We start from the raw sequence: 19527 nt of genomic DNA on the forward strand, positions 1-19527 counted from the left end.
CGCATTTTGCTGTAGTTCTGCTCACTTAATGGATTGCCAGTAAAACAAAGATAATGAATAGAAGAGTGTCATGGTATACACTCAAATGAAGTTGAGGTGAATGTAAGATTGTTAATGACTGATTAGAGACACAACACTGATGTGTAAAAATGTGGACACAGCAGCATCTAGTGGCTCATAAAGACAAAGTCGGTGTGAATCTGATCAGCCAGATATTCTCTCCCTCAGGTGCAGCATTTCGGTTCCTGCCATCAGGAATGGAACGGCAACTTTGCCCACCGGAGACCACAGGCCTATATCCCTCCCACCATGCATGGGCACACATTCACCCTGTCCCACAGCAGCCCAAACCACACTACGGGCCCCCACCCCCACCTTGGGGGCCATCCGCACACGCAGCCCACCTTACTTTCCTACCCCCCGTCTGGTCCTCTGGTCACGGCTGCACCCGTGGCCCACCTCCTGGCTTCCCCTGTAGCCTCCCGCCCCGTCCTCCAGCCCACCTACAGCATCTCCCACCCGGCAGGCATCGTGCATCAGGTCACAGTGGGCATCAACCCCCGGCTGCTGCCCTCCCCCACCTTGCACCCCCAGGGCCAATTCAAGCCACTCTTTCCCCCGCACTCCTACATTGCCTCTCCCGCCTACGCCAGTTTCCCTCTCAGCCCCACCAAAATAAACCAGTACCCTTACATCTGAGCATGGCTGCCCAGGTACCCTTTATACCACCTGAGGGCTAAGTGAGCAGGGTGAATCTATCTAAAACCACAAACAACATGGTTTTCATTTCCAAAACCATGGCACAACCATAGAGAAAGAAAGCTATTTTTTGAATCATGTAGACTTGGGTGTAATTGAACTTCAAGCTTTAAAAAGAAAAAAAAGAGTTCCAATGGTGGAGATGATTTGGGCAAAAAAATAAGAAGGAAATAATGTATGAATGATTGAATGAAAGAATGAATGAGTAGTTAAACTCACACTTAATGTGTTTTGCACATTTGATATATAACTTTGCATTGGATCTTCTACGAATACTCCTCAAAACAGGTAAAATAATTGGGGTGGTGTTGAATAGTTAGACTTTGCACCCCTGAACCCAGCTATTTTTCTATATTGCCTTCTTACGTGTGCAAGACACATCCATATTTGTAAAGCCATCCCAGTCTCTAGCTCTAGATTGACAGATGCACACGTTGTCCACAGTATATGTTGTACTGCGTTTGAAGTATTTGTACCTTTTCGGTGTCTTTTGGTGTTAGCAATGTCAAGTCAATTAACCGATTTATATAGGGTTGTTCCTCACGCTGCATGTGGTCTTGCATGAGCAAAAATGTAAACGGAAAGATGCATAGACGTTGCTCTTATTGTTTGTGTCACAAGACTCGCTGCATTGTATAACTGTCCCCAGCCATAGTGCCTTACATAATTGAGGTTGTTAATGTTACTTACTTATATATGACTATATACATGAATATTAATGTACTGGACTGCAGCACTTGAAATTCCAATCAGTCGATGCATCCTATGTGTGAGTATATATGCACACGTGTATATGTCCATGCATAGCCTGCATGGATGTGATGTATCGCGGATAGCGGTGCTTATCTTTTGGAGTCAGTGTATATTTCAGTGTGTAGTGAGTTACTTTTCTGTTCTCTCAAGAAGAACAGCATGCTTTGCTGTTGCGAATGCTTACTGTTTCATTTAAAAAAAAACGTTTTGTTTTTTTCCGTTCTCCCTTTTCCCGAATGAACTAGTGTACAAAGTGCAAGTACTGAGTATTGCTTAATATTTGATAATCACTTTCTATTTAGTGAAACTATTATTACAAACAGTATTTGTACTGTTTGATGAAACTGCAATACAATCTAAATAGTCGTTGGTTCGTTTTCTTTTTCGTCTTCGTAAATTAATTTTGAGTGTTTTCACTTTGTTTCTTAGATGTTTAGAAGTGTGGTGGGCATGGCTTTGATTGGGTAAAGAAAAAATGCAAATTAATTCACGGTATGGAATTTTCTAAGCCTGAGCAAACCATGCAGTATTTGATATACACACATATATGGACATATATTATAGAGCTAGACTATTTAGTACAGATGCTTGATAAGGTGTGAGTTAATTGTGTGCAATTCTCTCATTTATGCATGTGTGACAAAGTTAACTTTCTCCCTTTACATTATACCATTTGTTAAAGGCTTAAGGCTTATCGGTGTCAACTGCTTATTTTATACATTCCGTCAGGGAGGATATACACACACACACACAACACACACACACACACACACACACACACACACACACACACACACACACACACACACATATATATATATATGCTGCGTGTGCATTTTATCTGTTCATTTTACTAGTTGTGTGTGTGTTTTCTTTTGTCTTTTATTTTCAAATGAAGTTGCTTGTGCAGCACCAAAGACTGTAATTCATTTCCTGAGCAAGGTAGCTATTCTGTTTGCATAGACCTCAGTTATAATGTAGTTGTAGAATGGGGTTAAATTAAAACAAACTAACAAAAATGTATTTAAAAAAAACGGCAGAGGTTTTGTCTAGCTTATTGGGCAGTTAATAAGTCGTATCATTTCTTTCTTGAATGTATCATAGATAAGCTGCTATATGATGATTGCCACTTCGATAGCTGTGAAATTAGGTGATTTCTCTGAGTTTAAACGTTGCGTTGCTATTGTTGTATAAGTCCCTAATTATCTGAAATAGAAGTGGTTTTGATTTTTGTGTTTTGCGTTCATATTTGGAGTGTCATTGTAACTACTGTATTGCTGATGATGAACATTAGTTGCATTCGTTGTTTCTCGGGGTGTTTGTTTTTGCATCAGTATTTTATCCTTATTAATCTTTTGGGCTCATCACTGCATATAAATAATGTATCGATGTAACTTAATTTTTGTATGTTTTCATATTGACGTTTTGTACACATCTAAAGCTGTAGCTTGCAGGATTGATTTAACTTTTTCATTGTACATATATATATAGATATATATCTATATCTATATCTATATAGTATACTACCAGTACTCATGTGCGTGTTACAGGAGCACTGTGAGATGCCAGGAAAAAAAAAATCCATTATGTTCATTGACAAGCTTCTTTAATGTTTCCACCAAATACACACGAACACACGCCACTAAGCACTCATGCAGGTAGTTAGGCTTGTAAGGGTTTGGGGTGATTAGACTGTGTGATCTAAAGATTAAAATAAACCCCAATGTTTCTGTTCCAAAATAATGTTTTACAACTTTACTGTTGAATTGATTTGAACAAATATTTATTGCAACCTTTTTAACTGTTCAGTGTTATATCTGGCTAGAATATCAGTTTCAGTTTGTTATTCTTAACTGCCTTGTGTTCGGATCGCTCCCCCTTTATGAGTGTCTCATATCAAAATGATGTTTTGTCAACGCAAAACTGTGGCCATTGTTATGTGTTCCTTACCGAAATTGAGACAGTGTGAGCAGCACTGCTTATGTGCCTTGAGCTTCAGAAAGTGAGAATTCAAGATGGTGATTCCTCACCTCTTATTTGAAGAGGAAGGCATAGAATCCACTAATAGTCCTTTACCATGTAGACAGTCTTTTAACAGCCACACGACCAGGAATTAAAACGCACACACACACACACCCACACACACACACACACACACACACGAAAAAACAAAATAGGACTTCACAGTGTGATTCCAGGGACTTGTACTCCTCTGTTCAGTTTGTAGATACAACAGAGGACATGTGTGCGTGGTTGCCGTGCTCCTCTTGTTATAGATAGTCGCCACCAAAGCCCATCTATGATGACGCACACAATAAAACACACACACACACACACTTTGAATGATATGACAGTCTATGATCTTTGGATAGTCACTCTGGCTGAACAGCAGATGCAATACTTTACATTGTGCGGTCATTGCACCACCAAGTGTTCTTAGATGATCTCCATGCTTTGCTTTACCTTGCATGTACACCTAAGTTGCTTCACTTTGTCTGCCTAGAAGCTGTCCGCTCAGAGCACCTTTTTCTTTCATCGTGCAAGTTGAGGCTGAGCGGGAGTAAGCAGAGCACAGTTGACACTGGCTATTAAAAATATCAGAGGCGCTATGTTTTATATCCAGTCGTATCTGGATGTTTATTCTGTGTTCTGAATGGAAACTGCGCTCTTAAAGAGATTATTGTGGTTTCTCTGCACAGTCAGTCATGAGTGCAATACTCCACATTAAAACACTGACACTGATATGGTTACATGATTTTTTTCCCTTGCCTCTATGTTTCACTGATCGTATTAGAGTATCATTTTGGGAAAGAAAGGTTATGACGACAAGGCATGAACTTGGCAGATTAGTGCTTGAGATAGTTCCCCAATAATAAGCATGTGAAATGTAATCTGTGTTTTGATTCCTCCAAAGGTATTCACCAGCAATGCGCCTGCATAAACTCTCCCATACTTGTTAGGAAAAGAATGGATGCAAGAGGAGAGAAATCTTGAAACTGTTTTTAATTTTCCACACGATTGAAACCTTGGGTTTATGGCTAACTTTTTTTTGAGGACTCATGTAACATGTAACAGATAAAAAAAACATTGTTAAATTACTACTATTAAAGTTATGACTTTGATATCAGAAAACAAATCCTATTATCCTCTAGAGTTGTTAATTCAGGGTCTATATTAGTCTAAATGTACTACTGTGTTACTCTTTGATTTTATTTGATACGGTTTGTTTTACTCAAGCTCTTATTTTTCTGGTCATCTATCAATTTCAGAGTTAATTCACACTGCAAGTTATGGAATCATCTGTTTAGATTGCTCATCAAATAGACTTGATTACGAAATCTGAACTGTTACTGTTTTAATACCTGTAGACTTTTTGTGGCTTTTTATTTTGTTTCATTTTGCTTTTTTATTTTGTGCTACACTAGTTTGCCATGTAGCAATTGCACTGTGCAATATTTACAGTATGAGGACTGGGAAAACTAACTCTATGGATGTGATGTCTCTTTACAGTTTGCGATAGTGTTTCCTCTCTAGTTCTCAGTGATTTAGGTGACCAAGCCTTCTCTACTTTGTCACATTAAGCGGGTTTTCCAGGTGACTCTTTTGGTGAGTGTCAAAATAAGACTTTATGGTGTATTATTGTTAAGATTCACTTTGAATTAAAAAAAAAATCTATTGATGCAGTTCTCTTTTTGACTTTCTCTGTTTTTTCCCCCCTATCATTTAATGTATTTGGGTGCTTCTCTTGTATTGAACACAACAAATGTAACTGATCATATTGGAAACTTGTACACCGCATTCTCAAACAATGCTGGTTAGTAACTCTGACCGGCAAGCACTTGAGTATGACGTGCCAAACTCTTAGTAACACGAGAGGGCCTCCAACTTATCCTTTACTTTTTTTTCTACCATTGTTTTGATTGAATTTTATTCTGTACAACACATTTTTGGATTAATTGATCAATCCCGTTGTCTATAAATGATCAGAAAATGATAAAAATAGATGACAGCTACGAATGATAAACCGAAAAGCAAATCTTCACATTTGAGTTATTTGAATCAGGTAATCTTTGGCGTCAAAGTAAGTGTGGAGTAGCCCAATTCTCTGTCATACAATCAATAATGGATTGATTGACTAAGCATTTCTGCTGCACAGAAAAAGAAATTGAAGTTTTGGATTCATTCCACAACGAGTACGGAGCACTTCAGTGTTCATCCTGGAATCTTTGTAAAACAAACAAACAATATGTCATTACTAAATAAATCATGCCATTTTGTTTCAAATTTTAAAATACACTAGCAAACACACCAGAGGTCAGAATTATTTTCAAAATCATATTTCCAGAACAAGAATTTGTGGTTTATTCGTGTCAAATGGGGTTTACCTGATTCCCCACACTACTGGGGGCACATTATTAAAATGCACAAACCGGAGGCCTGAATCTCGTCTCGTCACCTGCAGTGTTCATTCGTCTTTTCTGGGTCTTTGCTGACATCTTGTGGCGGTAAGGAGGTACAACAGCCGTATCAATCACTGTAGCATTCAGGACACTACATGGGCCTAACCGCTAGTGGAGGTATAGAAGAACTATAAAGTCACCCGTTTGAATATTCATCCACCAATATGCGCTAAGAGCAAGTGTCAAATGTAAACCGTTTGATATGGAGTTCTGTATGGCTTCATTCACCCAGCAGAGGTCGCCCTTTACGCTGCTCGCTTTGACTTTCTTCCGGCAATTAACAGAAGATGCTAATTTCATTCGCTCGGTTTGACCAGAGGGGTGTTGGACTTTAAATCAGTGACCCAGCATCTTCAATACCCTTACATTTGCGGCTCAACGTCCCCCGAAGCACGCCCAAATGTCTGTCCTCCGTGTGGAGCAGGTCTGCACGAGGCAGCTCACGGCCAACAGCTAAATGTCAAACCTTTGGAAAAGTGTGCGCGCCTCCCTGCGCCACTCTGTGATGATGGGTGGACCGAGCGGAGCGGAGCGATAGGGCGCATTTCATTTCCCTCCTCCAGCCCTGGACACTACGACGGGACCGCGGGGCCGCTGTGTTTCCCGTTCACGCACGAGGATTGATCCGATGTATTATTTACGACCGAAACTTCAGCAACTTATCCACTGGATATGGCTCCCGGTTTGAGGAGTGGACGGACAGGTCACCCCAAAGTGGTGGTGGTGGGAGCCGGCGGAGCGGACCCCGGTGGGCGCTCGCCGCTAAGGACCGATGGCGGAGGAGAAGTGAGGCGTTTGAGGACCAGGTGGCGAGCCGGAGCTGCGGGGATGCTTGCGAACTGTCTGCTGTCTGTGGGCATGCTTTTAATTCTTGTCCGGTGCGCTTTGGCCGCAGAGGGTAAGCACACACCGCCGAGCTATCTGCTCTAAGAACACACACGCACGCACGCACGCACGCACGCACGCTGATAACACATCAGCATTAACCTCTGTCACATCTATGCCAGTGGCATTTATTGTGAAGAGTTGGAACATATTGGATGGAATAAGGGTCTTTCGTTTCACAAAGGCAGCGTTTTGTAATCCGCACCGTTTTTTGCTGCTGATCACATACGTACAAGCTGAAGGGACGGCTCTATAGCTTGCTTTATCATTTATTTATTTTTTAATGAAAAAAAAAATCAAGTAGCCTCTCTGTGGTCCATGCACCTATAAGCTCTTTGCATGTGCTGTGGCATGCAGGAGGTTATTGTTGCACTGAAATTTGCGCAGTCAGGGGGCGATGTTGAAACGGCTGTATTATTCAGGATTCTCCCTACACTGACCGCACTGCCGTGCGTTGTGTGAGAGATGGTGTTGATGCCGGGCAGGGTTTGCTTGTATGTGATGTAACTCTCTGTCACCTACTAATCTTTACCGCCTGAGCCTGATGCCAGTCAACTCCTTTGTCTCTGATCAGATTGCACTGCACATACCTTGAACCTCTGCTTCTCCTCAGCTGGACTAAACTTTGTCTCATTTAAACTTCACTTAGTACCCTTTGTTCTGCAATAGGCATTTCATTTTGGTTTTGGTTTTTCCAGGAAGAGGTTATTAAACGTTATGATTGTGTGTAATGAGCTTTAAGGGAGTTTAATTCTGGGAATGCAGTGCAGTCACAGGACCGTCAGTGTTTCAGAGCATCTGGGTCAGCACTAATGACACACATACTGTAGCCCACTGGAGGTCTGTGTCTCTGGCGGCATGAGAGGCAGCTGGGGTAAGGTTGGCCGACATAGCTGCCTTTCAACCATTATGGCTTGAGGAATAGGCTTGACTGAAAAAGACAATTAGTCTCTGTTGCATGCGCACTAATTTGGCTGCATCATCCCCCTCGTGATTATTTACACTACCTCAGTGAAATAATTCAAAGGTGTTCTGTGCAAGTGTTCAGTGTGTGCACCTATCAGTAGCTCCATCATCACCACCCCTCCAGTCTACAAACTGGGATGTATAGAAGCTGTAGTCTCACCTATGCTGATGCACTGCTACAGTAGCAGTCTCCTCCTCCCACCTCCTCCTCACAGTCTGCACATCCATTCTTAAACACATGAGCCCAGCAGTAGTAGCAGCAGCAGCAGCAGCAGCAGAAGCACCATAGCTATAGTACTTATTTGAAAGGGGCATACTAGTACCTACGTTTATTATTTACCTATGTCAGATTGTAGGGACAAGAAACTGTGCACCCTTGTCTTTTATGTTGATATAAAATGTGGTTTACTGGTTTTCATGGCTTTTACACTGGTTGACTGAATTTTTTTTTTTTTTTACAATATGTATGCGACCATTTATACATTGTTTGCACCAAGCATTCCGGTTCAATTCAGTTCAGTTCGTTATCAGAATCAGGATCAGAATCAGAAAACCTTTAATGTTTGTCACAGCAGCAACGGAATATTACAAAGCAGAAACATATTACAAAATAAGATAAAAAAAATAGCAAAAATAAGCAATAAAATTAAATTTAAAAAGGGAAGAAATAGAAATAGACATATATACATTTTCACATGATAAAGTGCAGTTGTTCTTGTTTTGTTTTTTTGTAATAATATAGTATGGAATAAATAAATATGAGTAAAGATGACCAAATAGTGCAAACACAGAAGTGACCTTAGTACAGAACACACATCAGAACAGTTGGAGCTAGAAATGCTGCCATCTGCAATTGGTGCATAGATTAACCTGCTTCGGCTTAGCTAAGCAGAGCTAGATGGAGGAATGAGTTGTTTTCAGCTTGTTTATCAGCCCATGGCTATCCATGGCGGAGGCCTACATTTAGGAGTACTGTCTGCGCTGGAAACGCAAAACAGAACCAGTGTTAAGGTACATGTCCATACAGGTTTCGTACAGTTTCAAAATGTACCATATTAAAAGAATGGAAACACAGCTTTCATAGTGTTACTGGTTTGAAACCTGGAGTATGTACTCAAAGCTCAAAATAAAAGAAACTGGATATCCAGTCACAATGTGTATGTTTTAGTGAATGTGATAAGGTACCAGTTCTTAACTGAGCACACAGGGACCTCTGCCCTCTATTTGAGTTGCATTCTACATTTGTTCAGTAATGATTTGAATGTAATTTATATAAGCTTTGGCTTATTTCAAATCTCCTCCCATGGTTTCTTATGGATCTTTAATGGGATAAATTATTCATTTAATTAGTAGTCTCTCAGAGCCAGACTGAACTCCCCACCACTGTTTCAGTACTGGAGTATGGAGCTGGCTACACCTGGTTATCATTCTGGGATAAGGGAAAATACTGATATCATTATTGAGATATGACATGACCTATATCTGTTCAAGATGGAAGATTTCCGGGGACAGCAGTGCAGTGGATTTATAATAAATAAATATAATGTTGAGCAGAAGGCCTTCTTCTAATATTGACCATACATCACAATATGCCTTTGGGTGGGCATAATCACATTTCAGGTAATCTAGTTGATGTCCATCATAATGGACTCGTGGGTGGCTTCAGACTCAACAAAATCACACACTATAATTACCACAACAGACAATAAATCATAAATGATAAATAAAACATTTCAAAGCTGGAGTTTACTCTCCTCCTTTATGTATTTTTACAATGTCATTAAAAATAAAGTCTAGTTTTGACTTTCAATGCTCCTGCACAGTGGCTGAACGGAGCACTAGTGCATTTATCAGCCTCAGAAATCCAGTGTCGTTCATGCTAATACTGCTGTGTGTGCGTGTGTGTGTGTGTAAGGTTCACTGACTGAAAAATATCCTCATTTGCTTTGAGTTGGTATAATATCAGCTTCCAATGATGAAGCCTTCTCAGGCAGTCAGGTTGATCTTTAATGCGCTTGCATACTTTTTTGTCTGGTTTATGGCTTTCTTTTTTACACAGCTGGTGAAATGATGCTTACAAAGACACGCATAAGATGCGAGCTATGCAAAGGCACGACTTTCTTCTGACGACAGCTCTGTTTACTCCAACTACCACAACCAACCCATTGCTTATGAATGCTGACAGCTCGATCTTGACAGGGGTTAACCTCACAGACCTCTTGCTTTATGGAATGCTATCCCTGAGCTGTTGTCAGTCATCGCTTTCTGCTTAGGAATTCATTGAAAAGAGATATGACAGTAAGATTCAAAGCCGTTTCTTATTTGCGATGCAGTCTGGGGCTTTTAGCCATAAAATGACTGTTAACATGCATCAATTGAGCAGGAAGCTGCATGTCACATCATTCTTGGTGGTTTGCCTCTGTTTCTTGTTTTATGTGGTTCAGCATCTTCTTTCCTTTGTCTGGATTGGCCTTTTTAAAGCTTTTTCACAACGGTTAATGGTAAAATGATTTCCATGAATTGTTTTTAAAAAGACACGACCATGACTCACCTTTCTTCTAACGACCTGTCTCTGTGATCTCTGGGTTTCCAGGAGCACATAGAGGACAGGACACGGTTCCCCTTTTTATTTCCCTCGTTTCCCTCTCATTGCAATGAGTTAATGTAAGCAGTTAATTATGTTGTGAGCAAAGCACGTCAGGAGGGCTTAAGATGTATGTGCATGTGTGCAGTGTGTGCAGTATGCGTGCTCAGGATAGATGGTGTCTATCAGCCGGGCTGTTCATTTGCTCAGTCGTGACGTAAACATTTGTCTTTGTGAACAGACATATCAAATCGAAAAGTGAATTTAGAAAACCAGTGATAAAAGAAATAGCATTGTTTGTGTTCTACTCACAATCCTCGATCTGTTTCCTTTTGCGGGTTATACCAATGTTTTGACAGGAAGACTGTCGGCGTTCTGTTCAACATTATGCAAGAACTTGAGTGCCACAAATGAAAAGAGCAGAAACAGAGTGTTGTCAAGTCATTCAAAATATATATCATTAGTACTTTATATATTAGTACTTGTAATCCTTCTGAGAGGGAAAGAACATTCATTGTTATCCGTCTCCGCAATAATTTACACAAAGGGCTGTTTTAAGTCTTAAAGAAAGTCAAAAGGCTTGCAGTCTTGTCTCCTTCACCGCTGTAAACAAAGCAGGAAGCACTTCTACAACACATAGGTGTAATGATAAGACAGGCAAACAGGCTTCTAATTAGTATCTTGGACCATCTGCTTCGCATTATCCCTTGTATAGTTCAGTGCAATCTGGGAATATCGTGTGTGTGTGTGTGTGTGTGTGTGTGTGTGTGTGTGTGTGTGTGTGTGTGTGTGTGTGTGTGTGTGTGTGTGTGTGTGTGTGTGTGTGTGTGTGTGTGTGTGTGTGTGTGTGTGTGTGTGTGTGTGTGTGTGTGTGTGTGTGTGTGTGTGTGTGTGTGTGTGTGTGTGTGTGTGTGTGTGTGTGTGTGTGTGTGTGTGTGTGTGTGTGTGTGTGTGTGTGTGTGTGTGTGTGTGTGTGTGTGTGTGTGTGTGTGTGTGTGTGTGTGTGTGTGTGTGTGTGTGTGTGTGTGTGTGTGTGTGTGTGTGTGTGTGTGTGTGTGTGTGTGTGTGTGTGTGTGTGTGTGTGTGTGTGTGTGTGTGTGTGTGTGTGTGTGTGTGTGTGTGTGTGTGTGTGTGTGTGTGTGTGTGTGTGTGTGTGTGTGTGTGTGTGTGTGTGTGTGTGTGTGTGTGTGTGTGTGTGTTTCCCTTCAGTATCTCTGTTCCTTTGCTCTGTTCTTTCGTCTGTCTCTGTTTTCGGCTGTTTGGCGTAGGTTGATGGTAGACAAAGGCTCGGCTCTGCTGCTGCTTGAGAACGGACAGCAGGCTACCTGATCTATCGGGACACACTAAAATACACCACACTGCTCCTCGCAGAAGGCAGCATGAGAGGTCTGAATTTCTGGGAAATTTAGGATTGTCCGATTCTCCCCATTTTAGTTCTTAAGATTGACCCAATGTGATAGAATTAATAACAACTTGTTTTGTGTCTGATTTATCTCTCAGATTAGGCTGACAGAAGTAAGTAGTGTGACCCTTATGAATTAAAAAAATTAAATGCAAACCTGATAGCCAGCCTCAGAATACAGGATTTACACTGGCCTTGGGGGACTCTCCCCCCTAGAAAATGAATTAGGACAGTTAGGGGGATGGCTTTATTAATGGGTTACTTAACCAATCTTACATATAAGGGATAAAACAATTTTAAGTCTATCCTAATTTTAAGCATCGTATAAAGAACAAATTTGTGAACTGTGCTTTCAAGAAAGTTTAAAATACAATTTGGTGAATATCACTTTAGCTATAAGTAACTAAGACCAAGTGAACCAAACGAAGATGTTTATCTAGTGTTTACTCTGACAGGTGCTCTTTAGTGAGACAGGTGAAAGTCAAAACACAGGATCCTTCTGTTCAGGTAAAAGTTGGGCATAGCTACACTGTATATCACCGGACTTCATGTAACAATAAGGATGATAAAGGTGTTACGTGTCTCACCCATTAGGTCGGATTATGCCCCGACAGCTGGCCTTTAAAGTTCTTCAACATTATATATAAAGTGTGTTAAGTGAAGTGATTCTCTGTGAGTTCACGGGAAAGTGAAAGATATAGATTTTCAGAATTTAAGAGGATTTTTATGAGAAGTGAATGAGGCTGGGTCAGATTTAGATCTATGGTGTGCATAAATAAGAGAGACAGAAGGACAGAGAAAGAGAGAGAGAGGGAGATTTGCCTTCACAGAAGGGGTCGTCAGTAACATTTTAATGGTGTCAGTGTCATTGTATCATATTTAGTTTTTGTCTACTATTGTTACAAACGGAAATGCTAAATGTAGCTTTAGGCTTTGCATTTTCACACAGATGCCTCCGTGGACTGTGGCATTTCAGCTAATCCCTTTGAACCGCTGGAGGAGGGAATGTGAGATCACTGACAAACACATTTATTACGCTGAGCCTTCAAAATGTTAGTAAGTGTGCACGTACACACTCACAAAATACAAGCAACACACACAAGCAACCAGGGCTGGACAATAATGCAATAATGGATATGTATCATCATTAAATCATATATATTGAGATATTGTGATACACAATTATGTGGTATAGTCCACATTGATAGAAAAACATGCAGAGGACAAGGGTGCGAAATAAATCTTCATGAGAATATGCAAGAGGTAAACTCACTCCCAAAAGCCTATACTGGAATTTGGAGTGACGATACATAACTATTGTTATATATAATTAATAATAATATAATTAATATATAATTAAGACCATGGCAGCTTTGAGTAACAGGTGGGTGGCGTCACAGATGGCTAGCATGGACTGCAGGCATTATTCAGCACGTCTCCAAGCTCTATCTATGATCCACCTCTTTGCCCATTTTTGGTTTAAGCAGTGTCAGGCACTACCAAGATGGTGACGGCAACACACATTGAGCTTCACAATGGCTCTTCAGAAACCTGTGTGTGACATCACGAAGACTACCTCCAATATTTATATAGTCCGTTGTTAATCTATGTTTAATTTTGTCTGTTATAACCTTTAATTAAATGGTATTTGATGGTTCATGGCCACTCCTGGACAGATTCCTTATCAAAGGTGCTTGAACAAATGTAGCCTAATCCATTAGGTTCACAAGTAAAAATGAAAAAAAAAAATTTAGCTAAAAAAAGTGTCCAGCTTCAGAGTCGATCATTCTTTGCGGGCTTTTCAGTACAAGTAACCTCCTTCATATTACATGTAGTCATCTGAGTCAATGTGAATGTAGAAAATTACCAATGAATAGTACATTGTTAGTCTGTGACCCCTTTTTACAGTGTGAGAATTCTCATGACCACAACTATCAGAGCATTTTCCTATTGTCATGTAAATGTGATGGCCTTCTTTTGTGCGCTCCAATTGGATTCTATAGAAATTGGAACTAGGCTGCATTAATAACTTACAATAGAATTGCACCCTGATGATACGTTGAGTTTTTGTGTAACATGTACATTTTTTTTGTGATTTAACACATAACAGTTAATTGCTCAATTTTATCATCACAGTATATACTGTATGTGACATTAAATGCAATTTCCTGCCATATAGTGAATCACACGTATCATTATCAGAGAAATATTGAACATTGTAATATGGGTTTCAGAAATAATTTATTCACAACAAACAGCAGTAGTGCATCAGTCTGAGAAAATGCTCACAACTTATTCAGCACATCAAATGACCCCATGTAGTGTCCCCAGCCCCAGGCAGAAAGAGAGAGAGAGAGAGAGAGAGGTTGTTTATAGTATATTATGTCACTGAAACAGCCGCGTCCCCCTCACAGTCTATAGACAAACCTTTGATTTTAAACCCCAGTGACATCACAGATTCAGGGACTCGCTCTGTGATTTCCAGCTTTAGTGAAGCAGGTTTAGAGTGGAGGGAGAGATGACAGCGTCAGTGAAGCATCACGAGTACTGTGGAGGGCTAAGCTGAACTCTGAGAGCATTAAAGGAAATGATCAACGGTTTTAGAAGCCCATCTTATTAATCAGTAATCAAGCAGACCGAATATGAACTGACAGAATATAGATGTGGTTTTAGTACTTATACTTACTTACATCACATTTTCACTAAATTAGGGTGTGTTATCAGACACACTGTGGTGAAATTTGAATGTAATGATGAAAACTTAAAATGTGTCATATACTTTCAATTACAGAGACTCAGAGGAAGAAGAGAAGAGGAAAATGTGCACGCACGCACACACACACACACACACACACACACACACACACACACACACACACACACACACACACACACACACACACACACACACACACACACACACACACACACACAGCACTCACTTTTCTTCACTATCATAAATCTATACCATGTAGCATTTGTTTGATTTATGCCCTTACTTTAGTACTCTTAAGTCGCCCCATAAGTCTTGAAATGAGACGGGCTGTTCCCTACAGGCTAATTCATTACTGGGATAATCCGAGTGTGTCGCTCCACAGCTGCTGGATAGCTAACCCTTTGCATACACACAAATGAGGCCTTCACACATGTTCCAGCTCATACCTATCTAGCAAATGCCTTTGCAAGCTTCAGAGCTTGGAGACCTTATTAAAGCCCACTCCAACCCTACAGTAAATAGGATACAAACCCTTTTGTCCCGTCCCGGAGGTTGTTTCGTCCGTCAGAGGGTCTGTCGCCAGAGAGCTTACGAATTCGGAGTGCCCTGGATGAAATGGAGCAATGCCACTGGAAACTGAGGCAGCAGTATAGAGTCAGAAGTCCAACCAATCGTGAAGATCGACAAAGAAGAGAGTAGTAACTGGCTCTGTTTTTGATCTAACAAGCAAATCAATTTAACCATTTTAATATTAGTGAAATTCACCTTAGAGTGTGACCGTGTGTGTTTCTGATTCACTGTCACTGTGTTGCCTGTGAAGGTCAAGAACATGTCCATAGGATTAGATCATGGTACCTGATGGTGTAAATGGATCTCAGTTATGACATCATTACCTAGGAGACAGGCCTCTCCTTGACATTGGATATCAAGACGAGTCATGGATAGGACCCATTAAGTTATGCGTACTAACCGTTGTCATAGCAGAGATAGGGAGGTGCACAAGTTCAAATTAGAAGAATGACAGAATATCCAATTCAAGAAGTAGGCCTGTAAGGAACTTAGGGTTGATATGAACGGGCGCACAATCTTTGGTAGTGGGAGGAAGATTCAAACTAATGGAAGAAATATTTGTATCCTTTACTCACTGGTAAAAACCTGAGAAGAGTTTTAATATTTAAAACTTTATATCCAAAAAACTAGGCTTTGTCTTGTTTGTCTTTTTCCTGTCATATGTGGACAAGACATAAATTGCAGACAAAAAAGACAAAATTAGAGCAAGAGCACAGGGAAAAGATCAAGTGATTTCTATTTCTGATGTCCTTAAAGAAACAGTGGAAAAAACATTGTACCTTTTATGTGTACATAAGACATATGACACCATAGATGCACATCAGAAAAATGTCTCCATTTTGATAGGCACTGATCTGACCTATATCTCCATTTGAGAAAAACCCCTGCTCAAAGGAGGCTACCTTGCCATAAAAGATTGCTCCTGAAAAGATTGCTCCTGTGGGGGCGTCCAGCCTCTTAATAGAATCTGTCTGCTTGCCATCAAACTCTTCTGGACCAAATCTGCAGCACTACAGCGGGCTACTGTGAGTGGATAAATAATCAATCAAAAATATAAATGAGGAAAGGTAAGCATTGAATTCAATTGTGAAATGTATGCCAAAAAAAGGTCTGTATTAGAAGACATACTCATAGCAGATAGCGTCTGCATTTCCATCTGTTTGCATTCTTTTTTTTGCCCACCACATAAATGGTGTCCATGAGAATCATTTCAAAACCTTGAAGTAGACACGTCTTTAGTATTTAGAAAACAGCCCTCTACTCTCTGCATTAGGCCATTACAAAACCATTAAAATGATATAGTGTGGTCCTTACCTACTCTGTAAAGTGTCCTGAGATAAGTTTTGTTATGATTCGGCACTATAAATAAAATAAAATTGAATCGAATTGAATTATACTGACTCCATTATACTTGTGAACTTTGAGTCAGTCCAAGCGTAACCTCATGCAACCCAAGGATCACAGAGGGGGTGTCATAGCTGTAGGGAAGTTATCGCTTAAAAGATTTACCTTTTCCACTCACACTAAATGTTTGCAGCCCATATAAATCACATACAGGAATTTAGACTCCCTTTTTCTATCCCATACTTCAAAGGAAGTGGAGCTTTGACTGATATTTAGTGATTCTTTTGATACATACTGACCTTCATCAAGATATGTACTCATTCATTAAAAAGCCTTTGAGACCATGCTGCTCTTTTTGGTGGCAGAACCATCTTTGTGCGTGGGAACTAATTAAAAACATTTTTTTTCCTGTTAACTCTGAAATGCGAAAACCCAAACCCCTAAATGCTTGCTAAAAATGCTTAAAACGCTATAAAGACAACATATGTTACATCTCCTTATGGTAAATGTAGGGACCCATTGTGATTCTCATGGCTCACATAGCGACTTGGCTCTATTTTGTATGTCAAAAAGCAATATCCCAGTTCAAGACCGACTTAGTTTTTTTGTGCACCTTCTGCCAAAACCATTTTGAATACATGTATTATCCATTGAGTTTGCAATTTCCATTACAGAAAAGTATTCTGTCTGGATGTCAGAATAGCAGAAGCTAAATATGTTTTCACCTTCCACTGAGCTTTGGGTTCATATCCATTGGTGGGTCTCACCTTTCTAGCAAAAAAACCCCAACCCTCCTCTCTCTTCTCTAAATTCTTAATTCCCTTATATAAGCCTGCCTTTGCAAAGCAGATTTTGTGGTTTTGAATTTTACTTTGAATATGCCCTCTAAGCATTCTTTGTTTTTTCAACTGTCATAATTATTTTGCTTAATTAGATGTTGAAAGAGTGTTACATACAGTAATTGCTTCTAAATCATTTAATTGCATGCTTTTCAAAAATGAATGGTTTTTACATCAGTCTGAAATTACAATTACATTATAATGCAACAATAGAGTAACAGTAAAGAGCAGACATATGTTGATTTTCAGAAAGTAATAGAACCAATAACCTATGGGAAAATAAAACAACTAAAAACTATATTCTCAATGGTTTGAAACGGCTACTCATGCATATGTATATTTGTAAGTAAAAATACTGACACTTCATGTCAGGTGAGAGGTCACAGTGTGTATCTCTATCTATTCATGACGATGCTGGCATATCACTGCCCTGCTGTAAATACCTCTAAATGAGCACATGATAGTAGGATCTTATGAGGAAAACAAATGTAGCTGCAGTGTGACACAGCCTGTGTCTCTTAGCCTTAATGTGCCCCAAACAGGAGGTGTTATGTAACATGTGTTATTTGCCATTTCTCTTCTGGGCACAAGAAAAGCACTTTTTTGAAGTCCAGAAAATATTTCAGTGATATGAGTTTCAGTTATTTCCATTTCAATATTTCTCTCTGACTCACCAAGACAAAACACAAGCAGTGGTCATATTATTGGATAGTGACTCTCAGTTTTGGCTCCATGCACCTCTAGAGATGCATGAGCTGCAACTTATGATTCATTTTCACTTGTTTTCTCGTTTCATTCATTTGTCATTTAACCTATAACATATCATAAAATTGTGAGAAATGCCCATCACAAGTCACATATTTTATATATTTAGTTTTATTCCAACCAGCAGTTGGACTTAAATATAAGATTAAGTAAAGATGTTCAGTTTACAACAGCAGAAGACAAAGAAAAGCAGCAAATATTCACATTTAAGGGTCTGAAACCACTGAATTTCTAGCATTTTTGTTTAAAAGATTAATAAAACAATTAATATATTAATCAGTATTAAACAGTATTCTAATATTCTGTCAATTAGCCCTATGCTATAGCATTAACATTAACTTAACATAAACTTATCACATGCTTGTATAGCCCCAGATTATAAAGCGTTCATTGTATAACCTATATTTTGACATTCTTGTGCTTGACTCCAGTGTGGATATCAGAGGGGATCCTGGAAGCTTAACAGGCTTATCCCACCTTGTTATCCCTCATTGTTGTCCTCTTCCCTCCATCCCCCTCATGCCTCTGCTAACCTCTGCTGCACTGTAGCCAATGTTCATGGTCAGAGCTGGCACTTTGTAACATACCATTAGTAGTTTGTTGGTGGTTAGTGGTTTTGTTCGTTTCTGTTCGATTCAGCTACTCACCACTCTGCATGTATGATCAAGGTCAAGTATATGAAGGTACAGCAAATAAGTGGCCAACTGCTGCACTATGTCTTTGTTATGTCACTTAAGAGCCTTCTTTTGCATCATGTTTATGTAAATATACTCAAGAGGCAATTTAGTTTGACATGGAAAGCATGAATAATGCATCGCTGTGACTGAATAAGAGTCACTTTATTCACCAAGTAAATGCAGAGATTTATTTATTTTTTAGCTTAAATGTCATTGATGTCAAAAGCTAAAGGTGCAATAAATTAAACATGGATTACTTAAAAATAAAATAACTTTGGCTAATTCGTATTATTTCCATAAACAAATGAGACCATTAGGAGTTTTTTTGTGGCTGCCTGCCTGTTTAAAGTTTTTGAGCTTTGGGGTCGAAAACTCCTGAACAAAACTATATTATGCTTCCAGCACATACAGTAAAAGCTCATACGCTGTTAAGGTTCATTAATTACTTTTTATGCCTCAACGCCAGAACAACTGTGGCCGGAGGCATTATGTTTTTGGGTTGTCCATCTGTCCGTTCGTATAATTCTTGTGAACGGGACATCTCAGGAACACCTTGAAAGATTTTCTGTAAATGTGCCACACATGTCCTCTTGGACTCAAGTATGAATTGATGGTTCGAAGTCAAAGTTACTGTGACATCACATAACACATGGCTCACCTAATAGTATGAAATGATGAAGCGATGACATTTTATATCCATTATTCAACACCATAACTTAGGAACTGATTTGATGACACTAATCCTGAAACTGTGGTGTTTGTCTGACAGTTTACAGTCTTCACTACATATAATGTATTGTATATGTA

At 39.6% G+C, this 19527-nt stretch overlaps 2 protein-coding genes across 2 annotated transcripts in view; both read left to right on the forward strand.

Annotated features, from left to right (window-relative positions):
* hipk3b (homeodomain interacting protein kinase 3b) overlaps positions 1–5198 on the forward strand; it is a 44165-nt gene extending 38967 nt beyond the window's left edge. The window contains 1 exon segment of the mRNA XM_083917784.1: positions 229–5198. Within this exon segment, the coding sequence (XP_083773910.1) occupies positions 229–699 (471 nt within the window). The 3' untranslated portion in view covers positions 700–5198.
* A 1446-nt stretch (positions 5199–6644) lies between these two features.
* Positions 6645–19527, forward strand: part of kiaa1549lb (KIAA1549-like b) — a gene marked incomplete at both ends in the record, with an annotated part of 58703 nt that continues 45820 nt past the window's right edge. The window contains one exon of the mRNA XM_083916911.1: positions 6645–6870. Coding sequence (XP_083773037.1) covers positions 6645–6870 — 226 coding nt within the window. The remainder of the gene's footprint in view (positions 6871–19527) is intronic.

The sequence above is a fragment of the Echiichthys vipera genome, assembly GCF_963691815.1.
Source record: "Echiichthys vipera genome assembly, chromosome: 1".
Lineage (NCBI taxonomy): Eukaryota > Metazoa > Chordata > Actinopteri > Perciformes > Trachinidae > Echiichthys > Echiichthys vipera.